The sequence below is a fragment of the Gadus chalcogrammus genome, chromosome 6, assembly GCF_026213295.1.
Source record: "Gadus chalcogrammus isolate NIFS_2021 chromosome 6, NIFS_Gcha_1.0, whole genome shotgun sequence".
Lineage (NCBI taxonomy): Eukaryota > Metazoa > Chordata > Actinopteri > Gadiformes > Gadidae > Gadus > Gadus chalcogrammus.
Genome location: NC_079417.1, coordinates 19544605 through 19563477, shown reverse-complemented (window position 1 = coordinate 19563477; position 18873 = coordinate 19544605). Strand labels below are relative to the sequence as shown.

The 18873-nt window shown below is 47.0% G+C and overlaps 1 protein-coding gene across 1 annotated transcript in view; it reads left to right on the top strand.

Moving 5' to 3' along the window:
• Positions 1-17649, top strand: part of LOC130384933 (transmembrane protein 132C-like) — a 33385-nt gene extending 15736 nt beyond the window's left edge. Inside the window, exons 3-9 of the mRNA XM_056593341.1 lie at positions 533-670; positions 6811-7006; positions 10439-10582; positions 13557-13762; positions 14979-15243; positions 15866-16057; positions 16330-17649. Of these exons, the coding sequence (XP_056449316.1) occupies positions 533-670; positions 6811-7006; positions 10439-10582; positions 13557-13762; positions 14979-15243; positions 15866-16057; positions 16330-17649 (2461 nt within the window). The remainder of the gene's footprint in view (positions 1-532; positions 671-6810; positions 7007-10438; positions 10583-13556; positions 13763-14978; positions 15244-15865; positions 16058-16329) is intronic.
• The last annotated feature ends 1224 nt before the right edge of the window (positions 17650-18873 follow it).

The following is an 18873-nucleotide window of genomic DNA, read 5'->3' as shown; positions in this document are numbered from 1 at the left end:
TTTCCTGAGAGAATCGTAACGCGCTCTACGCGGTTTTACAGCCACAGTGTTTATGGGCAAGGTTTCAAAGTTACGCCCTGTCACTGTGTGTGTATAGCATGTAGAAGGGGCGACCGAGATCCAAGCAGACAACCTTCTGTTGTTATGCTTCAGTGGTGGAGTCCGGGTGAAGAAAAGTGTTTGTAGTCTTGAAGTCAAAAAGTAGTCTTGTTCGAAAGAACGTGATTGATGTAGCCCTGCTTCAAAGTAAATCTGTGATGCTTTTGGCAACAAATGGGACATCTTTAAGAAGAAGAGAGTATATAAGTGCAATGGATAAATAGACGAACGGATTAATACACACCAATTCACTGGAATTCGTATATCAACTCTGTTGTATAACACAACAGAATATATCCGTAATATTGAATAGCCGATGTGCCAAACTAATGATTGTCAGTATGTTCTGAAGCTCTCTCCGGAGTTACGGTAGAATAATTCTCGTCTACCTTGTCTTTGACCTTTCTCTCCCATCTTCTTTTACCTTTCCCAGAGCCACTGTAAAGAAAGGGGTAACCTTTCGCACAGCGACTCCCACCAACACCCTGCTGTGGGACATGACGCTGGATACGGGGACGGATGGGACCATCAACGTGGTGTGTCAGAGGACAGCTCCCATACCCGGGAAAAGGTAATGTTCAGACTCATGACATCAGTATGACTTCTCTACCGTTAGCATATATATTCAACGCGTTAGTATGGTTTCATATTATAACTTATTTTGTGAAATAGACTGAGATCAGTTATTTTACAGTAAGGTTTTTGTCCGATTTCAGACAAACATGAATACAAAGTAAGTAACAGGAACAAAATTAGGGATTTCTGATTGCAAATGAATATCACTCAGTTATGTAACTTACACTCAGAGCACAAAACATTGAGATTCAGCCCTGATAATGGGCTTACTCCAAAGACAAGTACTGCTAATGCTGATTGTTGGTGATGCAACACTATGGAAGTAAATCTGTGGCTTCGGATTTTGAAAATAAAAAGCCATTGAATTCTTTGCACAGAATATTTATGCATTGAAATAACGTCTGTGGATTTTTTGATTTAACTCTTAAAATTCAGAACAAATAATTTTCAGCTTTATTTTTTCAAAAAATTCTACTAAAATATTTTCACCATGCCCAAATTCAACAGGCCAAAGTCAGCTCCAAAATTCAATGTGTGAAATTCAGCGTTAACATTGAGGGACCCAAGGAAGAGCAATCAATCCTAGATACTAGATTGTGTACGAGCAAGGAGATTGTGTTAGGCTACGTTTACACGATGAACAGAAGACGCAAAAGTGGCGTCGCGTCTTCACTTTTTATTCCGCGTTTAGACGAGCGTATTCGGGAGGAAATCTGCGTGCATACGGTGACGCAAAAGTGTGTGGAATTCAATTGGGTATGCATGCCAGGCGGCTAGGTGGTGCTGTGATACACTATCACACAACACCGCCATGTCTGAGCGCATGCGTAGAATCTTCCTTCTTCTCTTATCCGTGCCGCAAAAACCAAAAGATCCTTCTCTGTTCAGTAATACTATCTGTACATATCCTGTACATTTCGTGGAAATACTCCTGTACGCTTGTTAGAGCTACCAGAGCAGCTTGAAGGTCCGATGCATGGAAATAATCTGACATGTTTGTTTATTTCCTTGTACTGGCACATGTATGTGACGTAAACGCGTACGCGACGTGAACAGTTCTGAGCAGTGTTTTGCGTCTTGGCAGTGGAGACGGAAACGCTACGGCGGAGCGTATTCAACTTTTCCACTCTGGAGGGTGGTTTCAGATTTATGCGTTTTCATGCCCCAAAAACGGCGTCACCGTCTAAACAAAAGGTTCTTCCGATAAAATATTTTGTCGTTTTTACCCGCAAGCGTCCTCGTGTAAACGGGGCCTAAACAGAATTCTGCGACCCACCGAAAAGTGTGACCCCAGGGAGGCTGTCTGCAACATGCACGACTTTGAAGAGTAGACAGGCATGAAGTCGTTCACGTGCGGAAACATGGACGTTCTTAAAACTTAACGTTTATATCGTCATCTAACACTTTCATTGAGGGAATTCGTTTTGTGACACCGGGCGCACGTGAAGTGGCTGGAGCAAAAAGGTTGATATGCCTCTGTTGTGGCATAACAAGAGCGCAACGAGCGTGCAGAGCCAACACTATTTCACATCGAGTGACATGATACAGATATGAGGATGACAAATTAAAAGCAGTTTGCTGTCGGGCGAGGCACGCTCGGGAAGAAGCGCCACTGGTGCTACAAGCTGCTGCCGCTTGAGTTGCACAATACTGTCGGCTCTGCGCTCTCCTTCCAGGCTTCCACTGTGGGCAGCGGGCTTCAGATTGCCCCAGCATCACACAAAAATGTAGGCAAAGGGAGCTTGGATCGCCCCAAATTGGTGCCTTAATCAATTGGACTCCTTAACCCACCACAATTACCCTTACACTGCATGTCAATCTAGCCAAGTCACTGCAATCACACACACGCACGCACGCACGCACGCACGCACGCACGCACGCACGCACGCACGCACGCACACACACACACACACACACACACACACACACACACACACACACACACACACACACACACACACACACACACACACACACACACACACACACACACACACACACACACACACACACACACATAAAAGATAAGATCACTCCCGACCCTCAAGATGATATTAAATGTGCTTAAACACATAAACCCATTTTATTTTATTTGATTAGCATTTTACAGACCGATACAATGGATAGGGCGTTTCGTAAGGTCCACCACCGTTGCTTCTCTCCCCATAAAAAGCTACAGTCAATGTTTAATGAAGTTGATTTACCTTCGAGCATTTCCTATTATAGGCTACTGTGTAAAATCCTGTTTAGAATTAACGTTTGTATCAAGAAAAAAAGAACCAGCGAGTGACGATCTAGCATCTAGGATGGATTGCTCTTCCTTGGGTCGCCGGATTTTAACACTAAATTTCATGCATTGAATTTTGCAGGTGACTTTGGCATGTTGAATTTGGGGACGTTGAAAATATTTAAGTTGAATTTTTTAATGTCTAAAATTTCATTTTGAATTTTATAACATTGAATAATAAAGGTGACAATTATTTGTTGAAAATGTTTGTGAGTTATATTGGGAGGCAAAAAATCCAGATACTTCCCAGATTTACTTCCATACACCACTCTCTACTTGAATAGACAAAGGCTACTTTACAATCTAGGAAGTTGAAAAGGCTTTCAGGTGTTTTCGTATTTATTCGTTGTATCTTATATCTTCGCAGCAGTTCCTGTGAAATGCCTTAAAAACAATAAATAATAATGTAATTTTGTATTTTAATTCAGACTCAGGTGGCCACTTAGACTCAGGGGTAACATAAATGTCCTTTCCATGTCACTTAACTCATATTGTGTTTAGATGAGAATGGAGGAACTGGTTGAAGTCATTAATGATGACGAATCACAAAATGATTACAGTTTATTGCGGCATTGATGTGTGAATTGCAGCATTGATTCAAGGGAACACCCACTTGGTCCTAAGGGATGTATTTCTGAATCTATGAGTTAACATTAGGCACATTCCCAATGCGGAATGGATTTCTGTTTGATGGTGGATGTCTCTGCACTCACAACGACACTCAACAGCAAACTGAGTCTAACTCAGTGAGTGTCGACATTATTAACATGCGTCCCCATTGAGTGGTAACACTGCCCCCAGCCCCCCACCCCTCATGGATTAGGACATTGTTTATCTCAACTTAAACATATTTTTCCCATTCAGAGTTGGCTTTGGTAATCCTCTCAAAATGTTGGGACACACAGAGCCCCTGCCAAGTCTTTCGGTCCTCACTCCACTTTGCAGATTTCCTACTCCCTTTCTACACTTCTGTGTCTGTGGGGACCAACCGTGATGTGCTTGTAAACATTGAAGCTGCTTTATCCTCCGCCACCATGAGCCTTTAAAGGAGCCACTTCATGAGAAGGTTCAGCACGGCTTAGACAGGTTCCTGCAGTCAATTCGTCTTCTGAAATCGACAGAGGGCTTTGGTGGTGATGGAACTCCCCCAATCATCTCACAGATACAGACTTAAAGTGAATATCTGTGTTAATGCCTGCTCTAAGGGATAAGGGCGTGCTTAGGGGAAACAAACATGTCTTGTTTTGACAGTTGAACCGTTACGTTGTCAATATGGAACGATTCTCTAATTATTCAATTCCGTCTTGCACTGGAATGAGAACAGCACGGTTTATCACATTGTTGAGATTGAAGCTGAAGACAAACACGATGTATAGGTAAGTGAAGTTCATATTTACAGTTCTACATAATACCTCAATTCTCATTACAATTTAGGCTACAGTTTCCATATTATTCTCCTGTCTTCATACTCAATATTGTTTACTTCATACTCAATATAGTTGACTTCAAATTCAATACTGTTGACTTAATACTCAATATAGTTTACTTCATAATTAAGATAGTTAACTAAATACTCAATACAGTTCACTTCATACTCAATCTCAATACAGTTTACTAAACAGTCTTTACAGTGGGCTACAGACTAGGACTTGCCCCCAGCACTCCCCTGAGACAGACTGCTGCTCCTTGAGATGGCAAAAACATCCTTATCAAGGAAAACATTACATTTAAATGGACTTTGTCTAAAATGTGACTGGACAGAAACTTAAAAGTGGTATTTATTGGTGTTGAAATATAGAATCGTGTAGTGAAAAATGGGTTGCTCGATTTAATATATTCAGTACATGACCTATTGCTACACGGACCCAAGGCACTCATAAAATATAGCGCACACACACACACAGTACACAAGCACGCATATACATACGCACCCACGCATATGTATAGACACACACACACACACACACACACACACACACACACACACACACACACACACACACACCACACACACACACACACACACACACACACACACACCACACACACACACACACACACACACACACACACACACACACACACACACACACACACACACACACACACACACACACACACACACACACACACACACACACACACACACACACATAAACATACACAACCACACAGTGCTCCTTTGGGTAAATAGAAGGAGCACATATTTTACCATGTATCTTGAGACAATGAGGAATGTTTTTTCAAAACATCGGTTAACATGTCATGCAGTCCAGCTCCTGGTAAAACTTTAACGAGAGCATAGTCTTACGAATCCGACAGCAGATTAACATTCAACGTAACTCATTCCCTCACATTTTCTGGTTTCCCGGCGGCATGCAGTCTCAGAAATTCTGCTATGGCGTTGTCAATCATCTGGATATGAGCATGTTTGTTTTATCCGAATGCTGTTCAACTTTCAAAACTTTCAGAGAAAAAACGTGTGCCACAACATTTCAGAGGGTATTGGGTTTCATCTCAGAGATTGATGCGTCATCCTGACTGGGGAGTGATATCATTATTCTGCATGGCTGCGGACCTTCTCTACCCAACTACTAATTCCACGGAGTTGGAAATCGGTGACAGTACCTATGTCATAACCTATCCCACTCAAAACTAGTGTGCGATTTTTTCATAACCTGACGCAATCTCTTATTTCAACCGATGCGACACACCCCCTCAAACAACAAATAGATACGTGGATGAGCCATCGCTGGATTAAGATTAGTGTGTCTTTACTCGGGAAATGAGACTTGGGAAATGATACTGTTGGCCACAACAGAACAACAGTAGTGTTTTTCCAGTACGCACACTCTCATTGGATGGTCATACTAAGAACCGGTGCGAGGTCACATACCGAAGCACCTGCTTATGTTGATGAAAGGAAGTTCACAGATCAAGGCTAACTCTGAGTGCTGCCCTGGCCGTGGTGGACAGGGCAGGATTGTGCATGAGTCCGGCTAGATCGCCCCACCTAATGAATCAGCCCTCTCACACATGATCACACCGCTCTGCCCTGGTCCTCATTCATTTGGTATTCACAGCCAGTCTCACCTTCTTGGTCACGCCCAACAAAGTCATTATCTCCACTCGAACATAACGCGGTCAGACAGAATTAAATGACACTGGTGCGAAATAATCAGCCTATCGGGGGGCAGTGCTTTGATAAAGACCCCCCCCCCAGTTCTCTATTAGCTTTGACAACAACGGCATTTTGAAAGGAACGCTAAATATGTCAACAAGGTCGTGTTTCTGCCCAGTTGTTTACCACTGTTTGATTGTTTGTTTGTCCGACTTTTGGTTGGTTTGTTGTTTACAGATGCCCTGATTGGTTAGCAAGATAATGTATAATAGTGTTGTGCATGTACAAATAAATTGAATAATATAATTAAATAACTGAATCAAACTAAAATGATTTGCTGATCAGGGTTAGCGTTTTGCTTGTCCAACAGTGCAGCCAAAATTCAGACGAGCTTCTGTGATATTTGTTTGTGTGTGTGTGTGTGTGTGTTTGTGTGTGTGCGTTTATTTGTGTGTGTGTGTGTGAGTGTGTGTGTGTGAGAGAAAGGCTTGCAACATTAAAACTACAGCGCAGCATCACACTACCTCAATGCAGTCCAACTATCATGGTGTTTGCGTGTCTGTTTTTGCGTGTGTGTGATTGTGTGTTTTGTGTCTGTGTGTGTGTGTGTGCGTGTGTGTGTGTGTGTGTGTGTGTGTGTGTGTGTGTGTGTGTGTGTGTGTGTGTGTGTGTGTGTGTGTGTGTGATCGTGTGTTTGTTCACGTGTGTGCGTGTGCCCCTTAAGCAGGCTGGACAGCAGTCTCCTGGAGGTGCTCCAGATGGACTTTGAGGTGGAGGAGCTCAGCAGTCCACTGGACAGCCAGGTGATCATCTGGAAGCTGGAGCTCCCCCAGAGGTCCCAGGACCAGGGTGCCAAGACGGAGGGAGCCATGAGGATCTACACCACCCAGAGGGACTTTGTGGGGCTGGCTCCTCTTGTCATGGTGAGCCAACGTACAATCGGAGTAGTGTTGTGCACTTTGTTGTGACGCATTTTATTTTATTTTTTTGGAGTGTCTAGTTTGTAAGCGTGTGTGTGTGTGAACAGAAGTCTGAATGGGTCTGTTTTGATTGTCATGTTATTTCAGTAGATGCCTTCTTTACCGGGCAGTGAGGGTCACCTTGTTCTGCTGACTGGCAGATAGCTGATGCGTTATGTGTGTGTCGTGGAAATATCAATCATAACTATCATATACAATCATATAAAAATTATATTAACCTTGTTTATATAATTACTATTCACATTAAAAGGAACTTTATACATTCTCCCTGTATCTTAAGTTACAACCCTCCCTCTCTCTAACTGAGGTTAAGAAAGTTCTCATTTGCATTCCCACTGGAGCCACTATGTCTGATACTAAGGCCAGGCCAATCGACCTACTTCCTTGTTAGGTAGATTCCTTTAACCGTCTTGCAGCCATGCTGGCAGACATGCACACATGTCCACTTCCCCATAGTGTATTGCAGTTAAATTGGCCGCTCCCGCCATCCTAAATTCTCCACTATGGTCACTCCCACTTACCTGTGTATTCCCTACCCACAATGCAAACGTTTCCCTATAAGAATCTTGTTCACCCATTGTCTCACTGAATGTATCCATGGTAACTTTGCTGCCTGTACTTTCCCATGATCATTATGTAATATTAAATCAAATATTTCGCTGGCCGAAAGAAGTTTCGTTTCCTCAGTGTGGCTCGGTCCCAGTGCAACACTCTCTATTATTTACCTCCAATCGAAACCACATGCTTCTCTCAATCGTTCATTACCACACAAAGCCGATATATAATATGTCCGTAATCTAGATATTAAATGGTAAATACACTGCATTTATATGACGTTTCCTAACCAGTGGCAACTCTTTACAACACTCACCCATTTATGCACACACCGATGGTGGTGTCAACCACGCAAGGTGACAGCCAGCTCGTCGGGAGCTGTTAAGGTTAGGTGCCTTGCTCAGGGACACATCGACAATCAGCTAGGAGGAACCCGGGGATCGAGAAACCTCCCGGTTATCGCTCTACCTCCTGAGCCACATGCCAGCATATTACTGACTAAATACGGACCCCGTATTCATGTTCCCTCTTGTGGCTTGTGGGTTTGTGTTGTATTGAACCTGGCTTCTCTCCGATGCCCTGTGGATCTCTTCATCAAGCACTGCCAGCAGCAGCTGCAGCAGCAGCCATCTTACATGCAGCCATGTTCCACTGAGCCCTGTGAATCCATCATGGGGCCAGGCCTGAACGTGGTGACCTGTGCAGGGCTAACACAGTTGAACATGGATTTCATGGAGTAGCGTTGCGTAACATTGAGTTGGTCTGTGAAGCATTAGAGGTAACGTGTGGTTTGTTGTGTTTCTATTAAAGCACACATGTAAATTAGGCTCCTCCTGAGACGTTTTGCAGACCTTTTTGCCGTGCGTCGCGGTGAATTAACGTGATGAGGCAGGACAGCCTCCTGTAATGTGGAAAGGCACGCGCACACACCCTGCTCTGATTTGATTTGGGTATATGACAGTGTGGTTGGATTAAAAGATGACCTCAGGACTGAAGGCCAACATCAGAACATTTGATGGTTGGCCAAGAGTGACATTAGCACTGACGGATCACTCTATTTTTAATATATATAGATTTGCCTGTTCAATATCTGCCAGGGCTAAAGCTGCTCATCAGAGGGTCTACAGAAAGGGGATTACAAGCCTGACTGTACTGACTAGACCAAACAGTCATTTCTATATGTATGTCTTTAGAAGAGAGGAGCACGGCCACCATCTGGTTGATTTGCTCACTTTTGAGGCAAGTCGACTCATTCAATTTCACTTGACGGATTACTCCTAGAATTAGCCCAGGCTGGCCTGCACTACACTCCGATGCACACAGGAGTGCCCATACACACGCACACACACAAACACAGACACGCGCACACAGACACACAGCCACACAGACACAAAGACGCACACACACCCACACACACACACACACACACATGCTCGCACACGCACACAGACATGCATGAGCGCAGAAACACATGCACTTAAACACACACACACACACACACACACACACACACACACACACACACACACACACACACACACACACACACACACACACACACACACACACACGCAGTGGTCTCACATGGATAAATGCCACAGGACAGCATGACCAAAGCAAATGTGTTTATCAAATAAATCTGTTTATATCTGATGTGATCAAGGCGAGAGATAAAATAACAACTTTATTAATCCCAGAGGGAGAGAATTTGTTCTGCAGTGAGTAAACAAAATACATACATATGCAATAGATGTATGATACACAATATATCTATTTCAGATCTGTACCTCACGGAAAAGGTCAAGAGCATCTGACAAACGTCTCAAAATAGATAAACAATATTTTCCACATCAAAACAGCTTAGGAAAAGATGATGCCTCATACAATAAATGTTAAAGGAAAACAAAGTGACAGGAAAGCGAAATTGCACAGCATTTCAAACGACCGCGGTGATAAGAGGCTCACGGGATGGAAGTAGGGATTTAATTGGATGATTCGCGGCTCTATTTATCTGAACATCTTAAAAGCGCTGCATAAGCAGAATCCATCCTGAGCTCCTGTTTTACTCATGTTGAACTAAAACATGGCCTTGTGAACTCTCTTTGAACCATCTCCACACAAAGACGGCAATATGCTTCCACCTCCTGGGCTTTTATGTGTGTTGTGGTAACCCGGTGCTCGGTTGGGCCAGGTTCCACGGATGAACGACACTTTTTGCGTGCGGATACGGCGTTAAAGGCATTTATTGAGTACAACTTAAATACAATGAAGGAGACGCGGTCTCTAGGGCCTCCATGGGCCTCTAGCCTCTCCCGGACACAAACACTTCCTCCTTGCTCCCGTGCCGTGCTGTGCTGTCCTGGACCTCCTTTTAAGATGGCTCCCCTGCCACCGGCCAGGTGTCCACCAATCACCCTGATTGGGGAGGCGAAAGGGATGCTCTCCGTCGCCGGCTGGTGGGTGGGGGTGGCATATCCCGTCCCTCACGGTCCCTTGGGCCCGTCCAGGCCGAGGTTCACGTGGCGGGATGCCACAGTGTGAAGACTATTTGCTTCCATGGAATGATTTGTCCTGCTAATGCAGTGTGTTTACATTGATACAGTCGAATATCGAATGGGAAACTGTATAGTATTGTGTTTCTTCATGTTGGTTCTCTTCGTTAATGATAGGGAGAATCAGCTCATCCTGCTGTTATGATCAATGCTTGTCTTTTAGGATTAGAGCTGGTTTTGGAACCTCGATATCAATAAGCAGCATCACAGACTCAACGTCAGTTCTCTTGTTGAGCGTCCCCTCAAGCGTCAGCTTTCTGGCCCGCAGGACACGGAGATCCTGAACACGGCCATGCTGACGGGCAAGAAGGTGGTGATGCCCGTGAGGACGGTGGCGGTGGAGGAGGACGGAGTCATCACCGACGTGTCCGACTTCACCGACTGCAGCTCCACCGATGAAGACGTCCTCAAGGTACGAGCTCCGCCCCTGCGTCCCACCCGCAGCATCATTAACCACGCCCTCTAGGTTCCCCTCTTCTGATGGTATTTTGAGTGTCATTTGTAGCTTTTGTAGCCAGGTCCGTGCTACACGCCACCCTCCACAGAGGTGCCCTTTACTGGGCTCCTCCAGACAAAGGACGCAGGGCGTTGGTGTTGCAGACGGTTTATTGTAATTTATTTGGAATAATGATAATTGGCCTGGTGCTCTGTGTTGCCATGCAGGAGATCTCGCTCTGAGTGTGTGTGTGTGTTGAAGGCTTTTTTAGCTGGTTGCACATTGAGCAATCAATGTGCAACAGGTGTGTAGCCTCACTGAGCCCGAGAGTCCAATCAGTCTGACTCAGGCCAGGCCAGGCCATCATCCACACACATCATCCGTCCACAGTGTTTCCTTCTTTAATGTACAATTGGAATCGGGACAAAGGGAGTTTTTCCCAGGATGCTGGTGTCAAGTCTTACAGCTCAACTTAATTTAAAAGCTAAGCCATTTCTCAGATTGAGCCTTCACCAATCCCTGGCCAGTCTCGTCTAGGTATTACCACCAGTTGTGCTTCCTAGTAGCTGAGTATGAGCAAATATACCTATGGTCCAATGGTGCTTGATGAGTAATTAGTCCTTTAAATTAGGTTTAGTGGGGACAAATAAAATAATGTCCTGTGCATCTGCCCTCAACCGATGCTTAAACTGACAATTTGGACTCATAGTCAGACAATCCTTGACGTGGAGGGCCCAAAGAGTTTGGAGGGAGAGAGCAAATAAGTTGTGCCAAAGTCACCCTCCCACCTCCTTCATGTTCTCTGTCGGCGTGGCAATGCAAGCGATGTGTCTGGCCCCGGCGCAAACCCCTCTGTCAGCCTCCCCGCTGGTGATGAGGGGGCTGGGGTAGGAGCAGCTCCCGAGGTATGACCTCCACACCCAGCGCCCGGGCACCTGGATCTCCTCCTGTGAGTCTCTGCCTCGCCCTGCTAGCCTTCGGACCCGGGGGCAGCTCGGAATAAGCAGGCTTTTGTTTACTGATGAATTGGAGGTTGCAGGGAGAGTCCTGAGTCCAGGGTATGTTGAGGTCACGCGTGTGGATGTGTAAACTCAAGGTTAGAAGAGTGACTCGAATAATGATCACAACAAAGCAGCAACACTAAAAAACAAAGACAGCCCCTAGTAATGGCTGCATATGCTTATAAACGTGGTCATCGCCCGGCAACAATGCATGCAAGTCGAGTACACAAACAGCAGATGTCTCTGGTGATGCGTGTAATTTACAGTTCTGTTTGGATTAAAAATAGTCTCATAGCAAGAGATACACACAGATACCAACATGCGGGATGTTTCAAAGGCACATAGGACGTTAAACATGTACAATGCAGGACAAGGGATTATGCTCAGGGGCAGAAAACGGGCCACAGTACTCCATTACCATTACATTTGCGTCCCTTTTGATGCATTGTTCTAAGCTTAGCTCTTAGTATGTTTGCAGGGCTGAGTATCCGCCTCAATCACAAAAGACCTCTTAATCTCCTTAACAGCTTGATTCTGATATCTTCTCTCTCTGTGAGAGCCACTGAGGACTATCAGACCACCTATTGATGGATGGAGTGGATTTATCTGGAAGCCAATTGAGCCTATCTTCTTGAATCAGAGTGAGTTATGAGGTAGTGGGGCCTACTAGGTCGGAGGAAGTGAACAAAACAGGTGACAGAGAGAGATGCAATCATCTCATTGGGCCCCGTCGGCGCTGATCCCAATAAACCAGGATATTTGATTCTAGCGTTGTCAAGCCCGTTGTCTTGTAGCCTCCTGAGCCTCTTATTGACTTAGGGTTTTAGGAGACCTCAGCCGGGGCTGAGCAGAAGGTCTCAGAGACGGAACAGCTCACTTAGTCCTCTCTGAACCCAGGCAAGAGCAGTCTGGACCACCTCACTATCAACGGAAGATTAGATGAAAAAAAGAGAAAGAGAGAAGGTGCATAAGTGCTGCCTCATGTTGCATATGGGCCAGGAAACCATGAATATTCACTGAGAAGAGCAGAGCATGACACAGGGATTAGGGCCGCTGCACCACGTGACTGAAAGCCACACTGAAAGAGTGACCACCATAGGACGTCACTCTTTCTCCTACATGTTAGAGTGACCATGATAGGAGCAAGCTACTGAAAGAGTGACCACAATGGGAGGTCACTCTTTTTCCTACATGTGAGAAATACTCCTATCATGGTCACTCTCACATGCATAAGAGTGCCAATCTATTTGGTATTTGCATGCCTCCTTGGTTGTGTCAAAGTCACTATTTATTTTCCTCTACATTGCCTGGCACACTCACAAAGGGGCCAGGGAGTGAAATCTCACTGCCCTGTCAGCGATGCGGTGGGGTCCGTCCGTGGCGGTACTGAGTGTGTAGAATGACTCGCGTCTTTCTGGGTCTCAGTGAGAACACAGGATCAGAGCTGCTGAAAACTTGCCAAGGTTACCTTTGGAATTACATGGTAATGAATGCACTTGTATGTGAAGGATTGATGTCTAGCATGGCAACGCAGAGGTATTTTCATTTACATAATACTGCGATGCAGCCTCTTTTAAAAACCTCCACGTCTGTGATTATCTTGGGCTGTTTATTACAACCAACGGATATTACTTTGTGAGTCATGGAGACCAAAACCCCTGTGAAAGGAATTTATGGCTCAACTGCTGGTCTATTTGTTAACAAAAACGGTGACGTATCTGAATTTTTGCTTCGTTTTCCGTCCTAGGTTAGATAACTGACATTGCTTGAGTTGACAGTATCCTGATTTAGAGTTTCATAAAGGTTGTTTATAGAGAAGTACATTTCCAGGAATAATTACAGAGTTGCAATGTCTAGGGTTGTCTCGGAGGAATCCAAACGGGAGCAGAGTTGTTGTTTTTTGCTGACTGGTGGTCGCTCCATCAATCCCCCCCCCCCCCCCGCCCCAGGTGTCGGACAGATGCGACTACGTGTTTGTGAACGGTAAAGAGATGCGCGGGAAAGTGGGGATGCTGGTGAACTTCAGCTACAGCTTCCTGAGCGCTCAGCTGGAGCTCAACGTGTGGATCCCACGGCTGCCGCTGCAGATGGAGGTGTCCGACACGGAGCTGAGCCAGATCAAGAGCTGGAGGGTTCCCATCGTCACGTCCAAGCGGTAAGACGCGACTCCCCGCCCCCCACAGACGCACACACGCACACAAATATACACTCAAAACCCACATATATATAGACAGTAGACACACAGATTGATACATTTATAGACACACACACACACACGTTAATACTTTATAGACACACACACACACACATTTATAGGCCCACACAAACACACACACACACTCACAAAAACACATCCATGGTCTGATCCCGGTTTTCAATCTCGCACAAGCAAAAGACATTTTTAAAAGCAGCACCCATTCATATTTTTTTTGCATGCAGACCCATTTTCCTCTGGTAAAAATCATATTGCTGTGAGGCTTAGGCCTTTAATGCCATTACATAACTCACAACAACAGCCCCATCAAGCAAATAGACTGAGTGCAGTGATGAGAGTGCTACACATCACACTGCACTGCGGACGGTGTGACCTGATTGCTTCTATTGTATTATCTTCTACAATATTTCTCTGCGGGGTTTGAGTGTTTTACTTTCCTGAGAGGTCGACAGTATACTATTATAATCTATTTTTTAACCTTTTATTTTTGTAATACAAAAAGTAAATACATTTGGACTTCCTAGACAAAAAAAAATAATAATTATTCGTCATCTACTGTCAACAAAAATGTACACCCAAAGCGACACTGCTTCTTGTTTGGACATCCTTAATGATCTGGTAGAGGGGGAGGGGGGGCCTTGAGGTAGACGTGGGTCATGTGGGTCATGTGGTATTTGAACCCAGATCCTTCTGGCTATGCATCAACCACCCAGTAGCCCCCAGGTTCCTCTCCACCCAGTAACCTCCAGGCTCCTCTCCTCCCAGTAACCACCAGGCTCCTCTCTCCTCCCCAGGCTCCTCTCCACCCAGTAACCCATAGGTTCCTCTCTCCCCCCAGTAACCCCAGGCTCCTCTCTCCTCCCCAGGCTCCTCTCCACCCAGTAACCCATAGGTTCCTCTCTCCCCCCAGTAACCCCAGGCTCCTCTCTCCTCCCCAGGCTCCTCTCCACCCAGTAACCCATAGGTTCCTCTCTCCCCCCAGTAACCCCAGGCTCCTCTCTCCTCCCCAGGCTCCTCTCCACCCAGTAACCCATAGGTTCCTCTCTCCCCCCAGTAACCTCCAGGCTCCTCTCTCCTCCCCAGGCTCCTCTCCACCCAGTAACCCATAGGTTCCTCTCTCCCCCCAGTAACCTCCAGGCTCCTCTCTCCCCCCCAGGCCCGGCTGGAGCAGCGAGGAGGAGGACAGGAAGGGTAAAGGCTGCATGCTGCAGTTCCAGCACGCCCTGGTGCGGGTGCTCACCCACTTCACGGCCGAGCAGGAGGACCCCCGCGACCCCAAGGCCTACTTCTTGGGCTCCGACTGGCAGGTGGACGTCACACGGCTGGTGCGCTACTTCCTGAAGGTGGAGGACCCCCGCGTGGCGCGTCTGCAGGCCGGCAGGGTGCTGTCGGGACGAGACCTCGGGACCACCTCCGTCCAGGTAAGCCCGGATCACCGGGCCGGTGGTGTAAAGGGGCTAGGTTAGACCACCAGGTGTGGGTGTTATAAGCCATTATCTGCCATTTCCCTTTGTTTTAGTGACATCACAAGTATACCAAGCAGCAGGGTCTACCAAGATGTATTTACTGTAGCAACATTTACTAAAGTACACTGCTCAGGCTGGCAGACTGAGCATCCAGCATACATATAGGTGGACACTACCACTTGTTACGTCACTAAGGCGCAGGGAAGGGCAGATTTTCGGCTTGTAATGGCTAATCACACCTGGCGGCATAATATCACCCCTTCTAATGGCACCGTACCAGCGTTCATTTATCTCCATTTCAACAACGTTAGTACGGAGTTAGCTTAGGAAGCTCAGGAAGCCTCATCAGGTAAGTACTGGTACTGATGCAACGTTAAGTGATGACTATATTTATATGTTTGCGAGGATACACTAGCTACGTTACCTAGATGGATTTATGCTGGTCAATCTCAACATGCATCGTATTCAGTGGGTTACAGTTTATTCAACCTGTGCACAAATACTGTGTTCAAGACTGCAAATCTCGATCTAAAATGACACACAGGCCTGACACTTTTTCCATTATGTTTCCAAACAGGTAATTTCTCCGCTCACAGACGCAATACTGGCAAAGCAGACTATCACGGTGGTGGACGACAAAGTGAGCCTCACGGAGCTGGGGGTCCAGATGGTGGCGGGTCTGTCCATGGCCCTGCAGCTCAGTCAGGGGAGCAACAGAGCCATCCTGGCCACCACCACCAGCCAGGAGCTTCTGCAGAGCCCAAAGCAGGTACCATCCAACCCCCGTTATTCTGCATGTCTCACATCAAACTAGTGGCAAGTAGCTCTGAAGATGACCAAACACATAGACAGCAAGATGGCTGTTCCTGTCCAGCTCAACTAGCAAAGCACGATATTAGAACTGCCAGGGTTAGGGGTTTGAATCCCCCTTTGCAAAGATTTCTTCCGATGAAAGTGTGCAACGAAAAGCATACATTAATATACATTGATCAACGTGTCTGCTCTTCACTGAGTGCTCTGTTCTCCTGTGTGTTGATCCAGGAAGCGTTGGTCAGTACCTGGCTGCAGTTCAGCGACGGCTCCCAGACTCCCCTGGACATCTACGACGCCGCCTCCTACCTGCTGACCGTCAGCTCCCTGAACGCGGGGGTGGCGTCGGTGCAGGGCTCTCCTCCGGTCGTGGTGGCGGAGGGGGAGGGTCAGGGGCTGCTGGTCAAGGTCGAGATGTCAATCTGCGAGGCCTGCCAGAAGTCAAAGAGGAAGAGCATCATCGCCTTGGGCAAGGGCAGCCTCAGGGTCAAGTTCCAGGCCGGAGGCCTTCAGCCGGAGAGCACCAGCGCCGGCGGCAACGGCAGCAGCAGCCGCGGTGGAGACGGAGGTGGGGACGGAGGTGAGGTCGGAGGCAGTGACTACGGCAGCGACGGGGAGGAGCTCAACAGTGACTGGAAGCGGCAGCCGCCGTCCCAGGACTCCCCAACCGCCGGCAACACAGTATCAGGCCGCAAGGAACGAGCCAAGCAGAAAGTGACCACCGTCAGACCCGCCGAGCGCACCATCATCACCAGCGGTAGTTTGGGCGGCGTGGGGAAGACCAGCGGACCAAAGAGCCCCGGGGGTCCCGGTGGTCCTGTCAGCCCAGTTAGCGTGGTGAGCAGCCCCGGTCGCAAGGCCGAGGACACGGGGGCCGTGGGCCTGGGCAGCACGGTGAAAGCCCCGGGGAACCTGGTCAACTACAACAGTTTCACTCTCCAAGCGGGGGCCCCCGGGCAGGGGCCCGGGGTGGAGATAGGCGGGGAGGAGGTCCTGGTCAACAGGCCGCTCACAGACCTGGAGATCGGCATGTATGCCCTGCTGGGGGTCTTCTGCTTGGCCATCCTGGTGTTTCTGGGGAACTGCGTCTCATACGTGGTGAAGTTCAGGCACAAGAAGCCACCCTCCCACGGCCCGGAGCCCACGGGCCACCGGCACGACTGGGTGTGGCTGGGAACCGACGCCGAGCTGGTGATGAGCGTGCCGGGCAGCCCCTTGCAGCAGGACAACCACACCGCCACCACGGTGATGGACATCGGGCCAGACAAGACGGCCTCCCTGTCCAGACGGCCCAGCTGCCTGGCCTCGCTCACAGACTCCCCTCCGCCTGGGTGCGGGGGGCCAATGCGGAGCAAGCACCTTGGGGGCGATTCCCTGCACTCGCCCACCAGCAAGAGGAAGAGGGTCCAGTTCACCACCTTCTCCACGCTAGAGCGCCAGCACTCGCCTCAGCAGAACGGCCACCAGGGCATCCACTGGGTGGGGAAGGAGAGCAGCCACGACAAGCAGCATCCCCAAGGGCCGGTCACAGACCCTGAGGACCAGCTGTGATGACCAATAAAGACCCTCAGACCTCTCGTATGCACCTGGAGGAAATGCGGCTTTGATCACCTCAATGCCTTTGCTTTGTTGTTGAAAATGGTGATGTCGCAAGGCACATGGGCCTAATTGCATTACCTACCAAGGCCTTTATCCACTGTAACTGCACTGTTTATCATTGTGAATACTGTCAACCGGGCCCGTGTTTGTACTCTCCGGACTGCTAGGCTTGTGGAACTTTTTATGTGCACATTGCAAGGCACCACATGACCACACTGCATGTTGAACAATTGTGCTGTACAGTTTTGCACTGATGTGCTGGTATGACACCACAGCACCTAATAAGCAATGGTTTGGATTTCAAAGTTATTAAAATATGTGATGTACCACTTATCCGGAACTTTTCTGATCTCCCATGTGAATGGAGGTCTATGAGAGTTTTTTTGTCTTATTCGTTCCAGGTCTCCAACTTTCATTGTACATTTGAGTTGATCTGTGTATAAACCCTGTCTGGTTTCTTTTACATTAAAAAATGTATTATCTTAAATATTGCCTTTAGCTCTATTTTCTATGCAACAAATAGCACAGCAATTTAGTTGTGTTTCTGTGAAGTTATTGTTCCAAGGACTGCTGGAAGTACATCGTGTTTCAGTACAGTGTTATTAACATACGGTCTTTACTCACTGTCTCACATATAGTATATATATATATATTCGTTGAGCTTATCTTTCAAACCCACATTAAAATGCTCTGAAAAGGGGAAACTGTCAATGAATTGGCAATGTGTAAAACAAATCTCATTACAACTGTAATATTGAAATCTTCAGTCAGTAAACACAATGTGGACATGAATGTGTGCATCTCCGACGTGCTCCTGTTGTTGTTGGACAGGTGATGGTTGACCAGAGACATCTTGGGCTGCCGTTTGCGAGCATTTGTTTCATGTTTGCTTGCAGCCACAACCAACGTCTGTGACAATAAATTACATGCACCTTCCCGACCCTCTACCCTGAACACCAAATTGTGTTTTCACCCAGGGCTTTGACTGTAGTGTGGCCGTGTGACTCAACCGAACAGATGCACTTCATGAAAAATGGATGTAGTCGCCGTAGAAACCGGGATGGTAGACGTATTGTCGGACATTCTCAGTCTAAGTGTGTTCTAGCGATGGAGTTTTACGTCACATGCAGTACTGAAAATGGAAAAGTAAAAAAAGTTTGCAATACGCTTACTTTA